Source organism: Mobula birostris, chromosome 1 (genome assembly GCF_030028105.1).
Source record: "Mobula birostris isolate sMobBir1 chromosome 1, sMobBir1.hap1, whole genome shotgun sequence".
NCBI classification, from domain to species: domain Eukaryota; kingdom Metazoa; phylum Chordata; class Chondrichthyes; order Myliobatiformes; family Myliobatidae; genus Mobula; species Mobula birostris.
Genome location: NC_092370.1, coordinates 237,317,505 through 237,330,705, shown reverse-complemented (window position 1 = coordinate 237,330,705; position 13,201 = coordinate 237,317,505). Strand labels below are relative to the sequence as shown.

Sequence of the window (13,201 nt, the reverse complement as noted above, 5' to 3'; positions counted from 1 at the left end):
TTTGATTTTTCTCCTTGTTTAGAAGGAATATGCTTTTATTCCTTCTACCAAGTGCACAACTATATGCGGTACTTCCCTACACTATACTCCACCTGCCACTTCTTTACTAATTCTCCTGATCTGTCTAAGTCCTTCTGTATTCTGAAATAACACCTCCATCTCGCTGACAGTCAACGCTAGTGCACCTCAGGGACATCTGTGTAGCCCACTGCTCTGCTCTCTCTATGCCCATGACTGTATGGCTAGGCACAGTTCAAATGTCATCTATAAATTTGCTGATGATACAACCATTGTTGGCAGAATCTCAGATGATGGCAAGAGGGCGTACAGAAGTGAGATGTACCAGCTAGTTGAATGGTATCGCAGCAATAACCTTGCACACAATGTCAGTAAAACCAAAGAGCTGATTGTGGACTTCAGAAAGGGTAAGACAAGGGAACACACACCAGTCCTCATAGAGGGATCAGAAGTGGAGAGGGTGAGCAATTTCAAATTCCCGAGTGCCAATATCTTTAAGGACCTAACCTGGTCCCAACCTATCGATACAACTATATAGAAAACAACACTGCAGTTATATTTCATTAGGAGTTTGAGGAGATTTAGTATGTCACCTCAAACACTTGTAAATTTCCACAGACGTACCGTAGGAGGCATTCTAATTGCTGCATCACTGTCTGGTATGGGGTGGGGGGGGGGGGGGTTGCTGCTACTGCACTGGATCGAAGCAAACTACAGGGCGTTGAAAAATTAGTCAGCTCCATCATGGGCACTAGCCTGCATAGTATCTTAGACATCTTCAAGGTGCTGCGCCTCAAAAAGGCGGTGTCCATCATTAAGAAACCCCACCACCTAGGACATCATTTCTCATTGTTACCATGAGGAAGTACAGAAGCCAGAAAGCACACACTCAACAAGGCAGGAATAGCTTCTTCCCCTGTGCCATCTGATTTCTGAATGGGTATTGAACCTATATTTATACATAAGTAAATAAAATAGTTAAATTTATATACTAAAACAGTTTTTTCTGTATTATCATGTATTGCATTATACTGCTGCCATAAAGTTAACAAATTTCACAACCTATGTCAGTGATATTAAACCTGATTCTGATTCTTAGAGTGGAATGACATTTGCAATTTTCTAGACCTCAAGAACCATTCCAGAATCTAGTTATTCTAGAAAGATCATTACTAATGCCTTGACAATCTCTTCAGCCACCTCTTTCGGGTCCCTGCAGTGTAGTCAATCTAGTCCAGGTGACTTAACTACCTTCAGACCTTTCAGCTTCCCAAGCTTGTTCTTCTTAATAACAGCAACTATACTCCTGTACCCTTACAGTTTTGAATTTCTGACATACCGCTACTGTCTGTCACAGTGAAGACTGGTGCAAGATACTTAAGTTTGTCTAATGTGTTTTTTTTTGTCTCCCATCCCTGTGTCATTTTCCTGTGACCCAGTATCCACTCTTGGCTCTCTTTTGCTCTTAACATTTCTCAAAAAAAACTTTTGGCATCCTCTTGTATATTATTGGCTAGCGTACCTTTATATTTCACCTTTTATCTCCTTATGGATTTCCTAGTTGTCCTCTAATTTTTAAAATCTTCCCAATCCTTTAACTTCCCACTAATTTTTGCTATATTACATGCCCTCTCTTTTGCTTTCATGCTGTCTTTCACTTCCATTGTCAGCTATGGTTGTGTCATCGTCCCTTTAGAAAACTATCTCGTCTTTGGGGTGTATCTGTGTTGTGCCTTCTGAATTGCTCCCAGCCGTTGCTGTTCTGCTATCATTCCTTCTAGTGTTCCATTCCAATCAACTATGGCTAGCTCTTCTCTCATGCCTCTGTAATTCCCTTTACTCCACTGTAATGCCGATACATCTGACTTTAGCTTCTCTGTCAAACTACAGGGTGAATTCTATCATATTATTATCATTCTCTCCTAAGAGTACCTTTACCTTAAGCTCCCTAATCAATTCTGGTTCATTACACAACACCCAATTCAGAATTGCCATTCTCCTTGTGGACTCACCCACAAGCTGCTCTAAAAGGCCATCTCGTAGGCATTCTACAAATAATCTCTCTTGGGATCCAATATCAACCTCATTTTCCCAATCTACCTGCATATTAAAATCCCCCATGATTATTGTAACTTTGCCCTTTTTACATGCTTTTTCTATTGTTCATTTTAATTTGTACCCTACATCCTGGCTACTGTTCTGAAGGTCTTTTTACACACAAGAATTCTGTATCTTCTGCTGTACATCTCTTTCTACAGATTTCTATTTATTTTTTTTAACCAACAGAGCCACCCCACTCCCTCTGCCTACTTGCCTGTCCTTTTGATATAAAGTGTATCCTTGGATGTTAACTCTCAGCTATGATCCTCTTTCAGCCATGACTCAGTGATGCCCTCAATGTTATAACTACCAATCTCTAACAGTTAGAGATCATTTACCTTATTCCTTATGTCAGTTACTGTCTCAATGACAATGATTTGGAATGGTTCTCTTATTTCTGTTATCCCTTAATGGGAACATTACAAGTAGAAGCAGGAATAAGTAACTTGGCCTCTTATGCCTGCTTTGCCGTACAATAAGATTATATTTCTAATTCCTTATCTCCATTCACATTGTAAGAAAATAAGGAGGACATTCAACTGACTGAACTTGTACTGATTCTAAGAGCCATTCTATTCTCTCACTTACCTGTACTTTCCTTGAACCTATCCTCTGAAACACATCAACTAACATGCCCTGATTCTCCTACTGTCTCATTGAGTAAAGGCAACTTGTAGTAGCTGGTTAACCTTTAACCAGCACCTCCTTGGAACATGAGAGAAAACCAGAGCACCAGAGGAAATTTGCATGGCCATAGGGCAAAGGTGCATACCCCACATGTTCAGAATAACCCAGTTCACTCAATTTCACTTTATATATTTTTACCAAAGTGAGGCATAGGACCAGAACTAGGCTATTTGTGGCATTGAGTTTGCTCTGCTTATTGATCATGGCTTACTTATTTTTCCTCTCAATCCCATTCTTCTGCCTTCTCCCCATAACCTTCAAACCATTTCTAATCAATAACCTATCTGCCTCTACTTTTAAATATACCCACTTCAGAAACTTAATAAATTATTGTTTGTGTGCGTCTGAGTCTTGATGTCAGCTGCTTCCAGTTCAGTCCTTGGCCAGCACACTATTGTGGCTGGGTATCTAATGATTGGTAGGACAAATGTGCTGATGGCCCTGATCTTGTTCTTCCCATTCAGCTGGCTTTTAGATTTACTGAGAAGACGCTGGGTGCAAGAATCAGCAGGACGCTGCTGGAAGTTGGGCAGAGCCCACCAGGAGCAGAGGCTAACTCTGGGAGGTGCTCGGGCTCCACTCTGCCATGGAGCAGGGGGTCTGGGATTCGGGTCTTGGTGGACGGGGTCAAATAGGGGTCTTGGGCTGAACCCCTCGCGCTTACACTACATTTGCCCACAAAAACCTCTGGAAGAGAGTGACAACTGAGTCATGCTGGCTCAGACATTGCCCAGATTAACAAAGTCCTTGCCAATGTTTGGGGAACGGTGATCATTTGGTGATAAAGTGGCTAAACCATAAATGGATGAAATTGGATGAAAGAGGAGAGAGAGATAAATTGTATATTGATTGACTTCTATAATTCAAGGATAGTTTTCATAATCAGTAACTAATGTTTAGCAATGTTAATTACAGTTATCATTTTAATTTAACATCCGAACAGGGTTGCTAAATTTAGTCCCTGTTAACCTATTTTGATCACACTTAATAACTTATTTTAATAAGAATATTTTTTGTGCTTTGGTGGATCTATGAAATAAGATCAGCTGCACATTTCAAGTACAATATGTGTACAGCAATCAGTTAGGGGAAGCATTGATCAGACACCCTGGGTTTCACTTGAAGTTGCTTTTTAGTTAACCCTAACTTATTTCCAAATTTGATTTTTTTGTTCCTTCAAGAACCTTCTGTTCTTGGCAATGACAAAGGAAGACTTTTGAGCCACTTCTCAGAATGCACAAATGGCTCAAAGATCAGATCAGTATAAGTGCCCCAATCTGGAAGACCTAGATCAGGATGAGGGAGACAACACTGACCGATGAGATGGCAAAAGCAGACCTCAATATATTTGAGGTGAATTAAGAATACTTTTTAAAGTGGAACTTGTGAACCAAATGTTATTTGGCTCATACCTAACAGCAACAATTTATATTACATAATTGAATAAATGGAATGAATGCATACAAACTATTATCAGTCTTGAATGCTGGACAGGTCCCTTCTTGAATATATTTATTTTAATTAGTAAAAGTGAAGTGGTTCATTGCACTTAGTCAATTTTTTGTTTATTTTCCTATGTGTACAATTCTCATGAATTGTCATCAAACTGAAACAGCAACATTTTCCCAACATGTAGGACTCAAATGGTCTTTCCAGGCACTTGGTGTATTGTACTCAGCATTCACAATGTGGCTTCCTCTGCAGTGGAGGATCTGAATGCAGATTGAACAATGGCTTTGCAGTGCATCTACATTTAGTCTGCAGGAGTGGTCCTCCTCTTACAGTTGCCAGATGCATTGATTCTCCATCCCAGATCTACTCTAACCTATCTGTCTCTGGGTTCCTACACTGGCAGTGAGGCTCAACGCAAGCTTAAGAAATGTTGCATCAGTGATGATGAATTCTTCAACTTTAGGTAATTTACTATTTCTTTTGGGTGGTGATGCGTCTCCGCCAAGGGAGGCGTAAGGTGCTCCTTCCCTCCGCTAGCCTGCAGGTCACCCTTGGGCAAGATGTCACACCTGCTTAAGCCCCTGATCAGGGTCATGTGAAGCTATGGGAACAGGTGGTGGATATCACAAGTCCAGGTTATGCAACCACTGATGTCAGGCAGACAATCTCTGAAGAGTGTTGATAATGGCTGGTGTCACCCATCTTGTAAAGACACTGCCCAGAAGAAATGCAATGACAAATCACTTCTGCAGGAAGATTTGCCAAGAGCAATCGTCATGAGATCACGATTGCCTAAGTCATACAAAATGGCACATAATTATGATGTTGACTATTCCTTTCTGTGGGCGCCATGATATCATAGCGATTAGCGTGATGCTATTGCAGGTCGAGGTGTTGGAGTTCTGAGCTCAATTCCAGCACCATCTGTGAAGTGTTTGTATGTTCTTTCCCCGTGACCGTGTTGGTTTCCCCTGTGTGTCCGGTTTCCTACCACGGTTCAATGATGTACTGGTTAGTGAGTTTATTGGTCATTGTAAATTTTTCTGTGATTAGGTTACTGTTAAATAGGTGGGTTGCAGTGCGGTGTGGCTCGTTGGGATGAAGGGACCTGTTCCATGCTGTATCTCTAAATAAATGAAATGGTCATTTATGATTGTATATCTGTAATTTTTGACACAGTCCTACTGTCTGCAAACCTAGCACAGATAAAAGAAAATGCAGATTATGTGCCATCTATCACATTAACCCATTTGGCATCACCCTATCATCGATACTCACTTTGGTTCTTACTTTTCTATCTCCTATCTTCTCTGCAACTGGAAAATACCTGTTTTAACTCTTTCCCAACTTTGACAAAGGACTTGAATCCAAGATGTCAACTCCATTTCTTTCACAGATGCTTTCTGACCTGCTGAATCCTTCCCACATTTTCTGTTTTTATTTCTTATTTCCAATGTTTGCAATTTATTTGATTTTAATTAAATATCATTTTTCCCCTGTCTTTACAGATACTCTGGGCCTGTTTTCTGTTTCCAGCATTTTTTTTTACCCTTCTAGCATTTATTGTAATTATTTTTGTTATTTACTTCAGGATTTTTATACTCCATTTACCCTATGTGCATTAACTTCACTTACCATTCTTATAATATGAATCCTTATCCCTTCAGAAAGCTGTTTTATGTACTATCAGTGATCTGGTTATTCGGAGAACAGACAACTTAGTCTTTTCTTTTGTTTTATTTACAGATGTGCAGAGATTAGAAGTTTGCTAATATTCAGTCCGTTCTGAAGGGAAATTCCTTGGGCGACTGTGTGACTCGGGAGTTAAAAGCAGCCTAACACCAGCTGGTAAAGAAGAACCCTCGAGAGTAGCTGTGTACACAGGGTTTAAAACTTTATTATTATGTGTATGTTTTAAAAGAAAATTACATTGTTGAACTTATTTCCTTTCTTGAACATATGATGCTGGTATAACTGGAAAAAACAGGCTAACTGGGAGTGAGTGCTAGAAATTACGTTAACTATGTATCCCAAATGGCAACCAACAAGAAGTATAAACAAAATTTGGTCATGAGGTTCTGCAGATGTTGGAAATGGAACGTAGAAGAGTACAGCACAGTACGGGCCCTTCGGCCCATAATGTTGTGCCAAATTTGAGCAACAGGCACAAGTTCTGGAGGAGTTCAGCAGGTCAGTCAGCTTCTATGAAGGGGAATAAATGACCAATTTTCAAGCCAAGACCCTTTATCGGGGGTGGGGGGTGTTGTGGGAGAGCAGGGCAGAGAAGCTAGAATAAGCAAGTGGGTGAGAAGGGGGAAAAGTACAAGCCGGCTAGTGATAGGTGACACCAGGTGAGGGAGAGGATGAGAGAGTAGGGAAGGAGGAATGGGAGAGTCTGGACGGTGATAACCTCTTCCATCTATCACCTTCCAACTTCTCACTGTTGGAGAAGGTTTACTTAAAATGGATAGGTTGTCTTCTGACTATAGAACAGAGGGTCTAGACATGTATCTGCTTGAATGGAGAACAGTGAGAGGGAATTTATCTGAAACACAAGATCCTGAGAAGTCTTGATTGATGTTTTCTCTTTCAGAAGATTCCAGACCTAGGAGTCACTGTTTAAAAGCAGTTTGCATACATGTCAAATAAATTAGCGATTTCTTTGAGTAACATAGAATCATAGAAAACCTACAAAGCTGTGCCGAACATGTCCTTAACTTAGAAATTACTTAGGGGTACCCATAGTCTTCTATTTTTCTAAGCTCCATGTACCTGTCCAGGAGTCTCTTAAAAGACCCTATCATATCAGCCTCCACCACCGTCGCCGGCAGCCCATTCCACTCACTCACAACTCTCTGCGTAAAAAGCTTGCCCCGACATCTCCTCTGAACCTACTACAAGCACCTTAAAACTGTGCCCTCTTGTGTTAGCCATTTCACCCCTGGGGAAAAAGCCTCTAACAATCCACGCGATCAATGCCTCTCATCATCTTATACACCTCTATTGTAATTGGAGCTCTCTTCTTCCAAGGGGAGTGAAACCAGTGTATTTCAAAACTAAGGCAGAGGTAGATAGCTTCTGGATAAACAAGGAGGTGAAAGGTTACTACCGTAGCTGGAAATGCAGAGTTATAGCAGAGCTGCTTCAAGGATCTGAAAGCCTACCTTTCGTCGTAATTTATGTTTTTGTATATTGAGACATTTGGGAAATACTCTTGTGCTGTGTTTCAGGTGCAGTGGATACAGTAGAGAAGGAGTGCATTCAGTTTGATGTCTAAGTGCTTGTTGGAGCAATTACCTCGCACCTAATTTTCAGTCTTTTTATTTTAAGTTTCAACAGATTTTTCATGTGGCACTGCTCATAGTGGATCTAGGCCAAGGAAATGAATTTAAGTGGGTTGTTTGCTATTTATAAAACAAATGTAACATGCCACAAACTACCATCGCAGCCAATAATCGACAATCCAAATACAGTAATATGGCTCAAACACGAGGAAATCTGCAGATGCTGGAAATTCAAGCAACACTCATCAAAATTGCTGGTGAATGCAGCAGGCCAGGCAGCATCTCCAGGAAGAGGTACAGTCGACGTTACGGGCCGAGACCCTCGTGATGAAGGGTCTCGGCCCGAAACGTCGACTGTACCTCTTCCTGGAGATGCTGCCTGGCCTGCTGCGTTCACCAGCAACTTTGATCTGTTTTACAGTGATATGGCTAATGAGACACTGCCTTGCAACAACAGAGACCCAAGTTCAAAGCTGACCTCAGGTGCTATCAGGAGAGAATCTGCACCGTCTCTCTGAGCACATCAGTTTCCTCCCACATCTCAAAGATGTACTTGTTGGTAGGTTGATGGGCCACTGTAAATTTCCCTTGGTGTGTAGTTGTGTGGTAGAATCTGGGGAAGATGATAGAGAATGAAATGGAATTTGTTTAAAACAGTAGTCCCAAACTCGGGTCTATAGACCCCTTGGATAATGGTAGGCATCCATGGCATACATAAGGATTTGGAGACCCTGGTGTAAAAGCTGTTTCATGGATGTTGAGGGCTCAATAGTCAGAAGTTCTTGTTTTCATGCATGATGATTCTGACTACTGTAACTGAAACACACATTTTAATAAGATCTTTTTTCAAAGTGGTGATTTCACATGGACTCTCTGAATATATGGTTCCTGGGCATCTGTAAATAAAATTTAGAATCTTGGGAGCAAATTATATTCACAGTCTGCATATATGAAGATATTGCCAAATTAAGAGCAGTGGTAGCAGATGAATGTCTACAAAATGAAAAGCAATTTTGCAAGCTCTGTCAGTGAAAGTAGAAGCAAGAAGCAACCGGATGTGACAGTGAGATGATTTATTACCCTTGATCCTTTCTGTCTAGGTGAGAGAATCTTGACTGGGTATAAAATAGAAGTGTTTAAAAATGGACAAGTTTTAGACTCATTGAATTCGAATTTTCTGATATTTTTAGAACTTATGCACATGATTTCCTTAAATTCCACCATTCACCTGTGATTTCATGTCCCTTGATATTTTTAGTAGGTGAAATATTTCAAATGTAGATGTCGTGATAACAGGAAATCTTAAACCAATGAGATTTGGCTTAAATGCTAAGCCGTCAGAGCAGGGAGAGCACAATAATCAACAATGAAATATTCCCAGGTTGTTTCTAGTTACAGAGGGTGAAATATATTTAGTGGCACACAGATTGCCGGATTGTATGCAATATCTTTTCAGGAAAAGCATTCACACTGTAATCATAAAGCAAACCATTGCAGATGCTGGGAATCTGAAATAAAAATAAACTAAACTGAAAATACTCAGCAGATTAGCTGGTGTGTGTGTGAAAGAAACAGAGTTAATGTTCCTGATTGTCTTTTCTCAGATGAGCATTTTATGCTAACTTTTAAAGAGGGTATATAGAGAAAGGGTCGTACACTTGAGGACAAAGAAGGTATTTATACATGGAGCTGGAGAAAATGGGTGAGCTACTAATCAAGTACTTTGCATTGAGATGCATGAAAACGAAGCACATGGAAGATAGTGAGATTATGGAGTATGCTAAAATTCTAGGACAGGATGATATTGATGAGGTATTTGGATTCTTGAATGAGTCCCCGGGATCTGATGGGATATATCCCACGTTATTGAGGGAGACAAGAGAGAAGATTGCCAGGGGCTTGTCAGGTATCTTTTTTGTCAAAAGTGAGAACCCAGAAGACTGGAGAATTGCTAGTGTTATTCCTTTGTCTAAGAAGGGCAATAGAACCAAGTCATGAAGTTCTAGGCCAGCGAGTCTTTTATCAGTGTCAGGGAAATTATTGGTGAAGATTCTTAGAGATATACGTACTCACACCGGGAATGGCATAGACTTGTTCGGGATAGACTGCCGGGTACCAATTGCTAAGAATGTGGGATCAGGGGAGTGTGACAGAAGGTCCGGGTGCAAGTATGTGCACAAATGCTTGAATGTAGCAAGGCAAACTGAGAATTGTTAGCAATACATATAATGTCAAGGTGCTCATAAAAAGAGGCATTTTGGTACACAAGTATGGAAGTTATGTTGAGCCTATACAAAACACTGCTTTTCCTTTCTATATTATATACTTCAAGATCATTTTACCCAGTGTTAATCTTGTTGATGATCATTTCCACATGAAATTCATCGCTGCACGTGTAATGAAGTAATTTGCCCTGCAGTGTGAGTTTCAGCCTGTGTGGCATACATTGAAGGTCAAGGCTTCACAAAAGAACTTTTCTTTTTGCATCGTCCATTAGGGTTGTTTAATTATTAGTTAAAGGACACTCTGCAGACATTGGGAGACCTGACTTGGCAACTCTGAAATTGACTGCAAGTAGTTCATTCACCTTCCAAAGTCCATGAAGAATGCTCGATGCAGCATTTCACTCTTGAGCTACTTTTGCATTAGGTGCCCTAGCAGTGACAGTAATGCAGAACTCCACCATCGGAGGTTTCAAGGATGATGTGGTAGCCACTGAGAGAGACTTGAGCACCTGGCAGGAGATCTAGATGTGTCCATTCTTGGAACTCTATTCCCAGAGATTTTTCAGATTTAGCAGGCTTTGCTTGAACCTGTATGATAAGCAACATAATCTGCAGGCTCAGATTTTCAAAATCCGTAATTCCAGATAAGTGAACTTTTGCAGGAGTGCCATTAGCATGTCCCTCTCACCTATTGATTTCTTTGCACATGTGTAGTCCCTGGTGATCTTCATCATCACCATCATCACCTTAATCATCATTATCATCCTCCCTGACCTCTTCCCACCTGCACCATTAAGCCCCAATTCCTACACTACCTTTAAAGCCACTGGACTCCATTTCCTTCCTTTAAGCTCACCAGGTTCACTACAGAACATTGTCTGCTATATCTGTTCCTGTTTTTCCTGGTCTGTGTTCTGCTATTCTGGAAGGGGAGATATGTTGGTGAAGGGGACAGGAGATGGGGAAGGTAAAACTGGGGGGGCCTCACATCACACCCTGTGAAGACAAATAAGAAGAGAGCACCACGTATATTGACCTAAAAATATCTTCATGTTGATGTACCAGCACAGATAGTGTAGTGGTTAGTGCAACACTATTACAGCTCAAAGCGTCGGGGTTTGGAGTTCAAATCCGGTGCCATCTGCATGAGTTTGTATGTTATCTACATGGCGGTGTGATTTCCTCTGGATGCTGCGGTTTCTTGTCACAGAAACATGCGTGGTTACTAGGGCAATGCAGCTCGGTGGGCTGGAAGGGTCTGTTCTGCACTGTCTCTCTAAATAAAAGAAAATAAGATAATAACACAGCTATTCTGCCAATTTACTGAACAGGGATGTAATTATTATAATGAAATTTCTGGTGGATTTTGTATGGTCTCTGCTTGAGGAATGGCCTGTCAGCATAAGTTGAGGGATCTTCTTCACCTGATGAGGTGCTGCCTTCAGGTGGGACCCATCGCAGCCAAGCAGTAACTTTCTTAAGTTCTCACTGTTTTCATCATAATGACAAAGGGGAATGATAGTATCCAATGTTTAGCCTCCTATACAAGGGTTGGAAACAGTAATTAATAGTGTAGTAAAGGTTGAGAGAGTGGCAAAGGAAGGGATTTTTTGAATTGGGGCAGTGTGTTTCTGTCTTTTGACTGTCTTCCCTCCCATGGCAAAAGTATAGCCATTGAAAAAGAACTGTTTTTAGTGGTCTGCAATCCTTAACATACCTTGTTTGATATGACATATCATATATAAAATTTATTGCAACGTTGCTCTATTGTGTTAGAACATTTTCTTCTGGAAGGGACAATTCAAGCTGCCTCCTGTGAGGGTGTTCTTTTGGAGGTCCAGGTTAGTCTCCTCCCACCACCCCAAAACAAAATGTTCAATTTGCCTGTGTTTTATTCACTTCATCGTCACTTCTGAAAGTCTGGGATCTCTCTCTGTAGATGTATTTACTGTTGCTCTGTCTGCCAGTGGGAGTGTGCTACTGTATTAAACACTCACACAGCAAAGCATTGGCATCTGTGGTGAATTTTAGCAATTCCTTATGAGTGGTAAATTCAGTAATGGTCTTCTGCACTTTTGAGCAATTTTATGACAGTTTTGTTTTGAGGTGAATATGCAAGTAGAAGTAAATACAGTGACATTTAAGCACACCAAAACTAACTGCAATCCAAAACTGCAGCATGGTTAGACCACAGTTGGAGTGTTGTACCTAATCTGATCACCAGTGTATAAGAAGCTGTGAAGATACAAAATAGTTTGCATTCTAATAAATTAATTGGCTTTTGAGATGGCTGGGTTGCACTTATCCTCTTTGCTCTCACTAGATGCTTTTAAATTGGTTTCATTTAGAAATAACTAGTTAGGCAGTTTATGCTTGACATTATATCAGCTTTCCAATTCCTTGTCTTCATACAGGTTGAAATCACTAGGGTACGGCAATCTAAATGATCTGGTCCAGCTTGGCAGCAAGTCACAAATAGCTCTCAGACTGGAACGACTTCTGTGGTGGTTACTACAAGTTTGGTAGGAAGGTCCTCCAGCTTTCAAGGGGACTTCTAGAGTGGGAGCACAAGGTTAAGTTTGTTTACAACTTAGCCAGAGGTGCAGAGCTGAAAAGTGGTCTATGGGTATGTGAAAATTTAGACATTTATTTAAAATATTCCGACCATTACATCTTCTTTTTCCTCAGTTTAGGGAAGAATGTGTGTCCTTAATTTCAACTCTTTCCCACAGTGGGAGCAGTATTTTTTGCCTCTAGTGTCATACTTTGCACTGTAAGAAGAGACCTGATGATTGTCGTCATTGGTGAGTATACTTTGAATTCCTTTCATAGGTTTCTAAAAATGAGCAGTTGAGCTCTTTGATATGATGTATGCCTTTTAAAGACGTTTGTCAATCAAAAGTCAAAGCAAATTTATTATCACATATATGTCGCCATATACAATCCTAAGATAAATTTTCTTGCAGGAATTTACAGGAAAATAAAGAAATACAATAGAATTTATGAAAACTAATCATAAACAAAGACTGACAAACACTCAGTGTACAAAAGAAGCCTTTGAAAATCCAAGCATGGTGATGAAAAATTTTCTGTACATTCTTTGAAAAAAGTATCCTTCAATTCCCAGCTTTTTTTAAAAAAAAGTTTTTTGGCTTTTTTATTTGAGAGATGTTTTCTGAGTAAATTGACTTTGCTTGCCCTTAGCTCAAAAATCTAACTGGCATAGAGCTGTCAGAGGACATCCTAGGCCAGAACTTCCATAAATGCCTATTAAAAGAAAGTTTTGAGTTGCTGTAATGCTGTTCATAAAAGTCATATAAAAATGAGAGCATCATTTACAAAGGATATCAGAATGGCGTTGTCAGGCTTCCCGGTGTAACACTATCCTGAAGCTGACAATGCTGCAGTATTGATGTGTTACAAGTTCTTACAGCT

At 40.3% G+C, this 13,201-nt stretch overlaps 1 protein-coding gene across 7 annotated transcripts in view; it reads left to right on the top strand.

Annotated features, from left to right (window-relative positions):
- arel1 (apoptosis resistant E3 ubiquitin protein ligase 1) overlaps positions 1 to 13,201 on the top strand; it is a 93,812-nt gene that overhangs the window by 13,399 nt on the left and 67,212 nt on the right. For 3 of the 7 annotated variants that reach the window (XR_011888032.1, XM_072273897.1, XM_072273880.1), the window contains 3 exons: positions 6,004 to 6,164; positions 12,181 to 12,392; positions 12,499 to 12,570. Coding sequence is in view for 6 of the 7 variants with exons in the window: in XM_072273897.1 (XP_072129998.1) it covers positions 12,389 to 12,392; positions 12,499 to 12,570 (76 nt within the window). In the remaining variant the exon portion in view is untranslated. Of the gene's footprint in view, positions 1 to 6,003; positions 6,165 to 12,180; positions 12,393 to 12,454; positions 12,571 to 13,201 lie in introns of all 7 variants that reach the window. The other 4 variants (XM_072273889.1, XM_072273907.1, XM_072273928.1 and 1 more) reach the window with 4 other exon arrangements.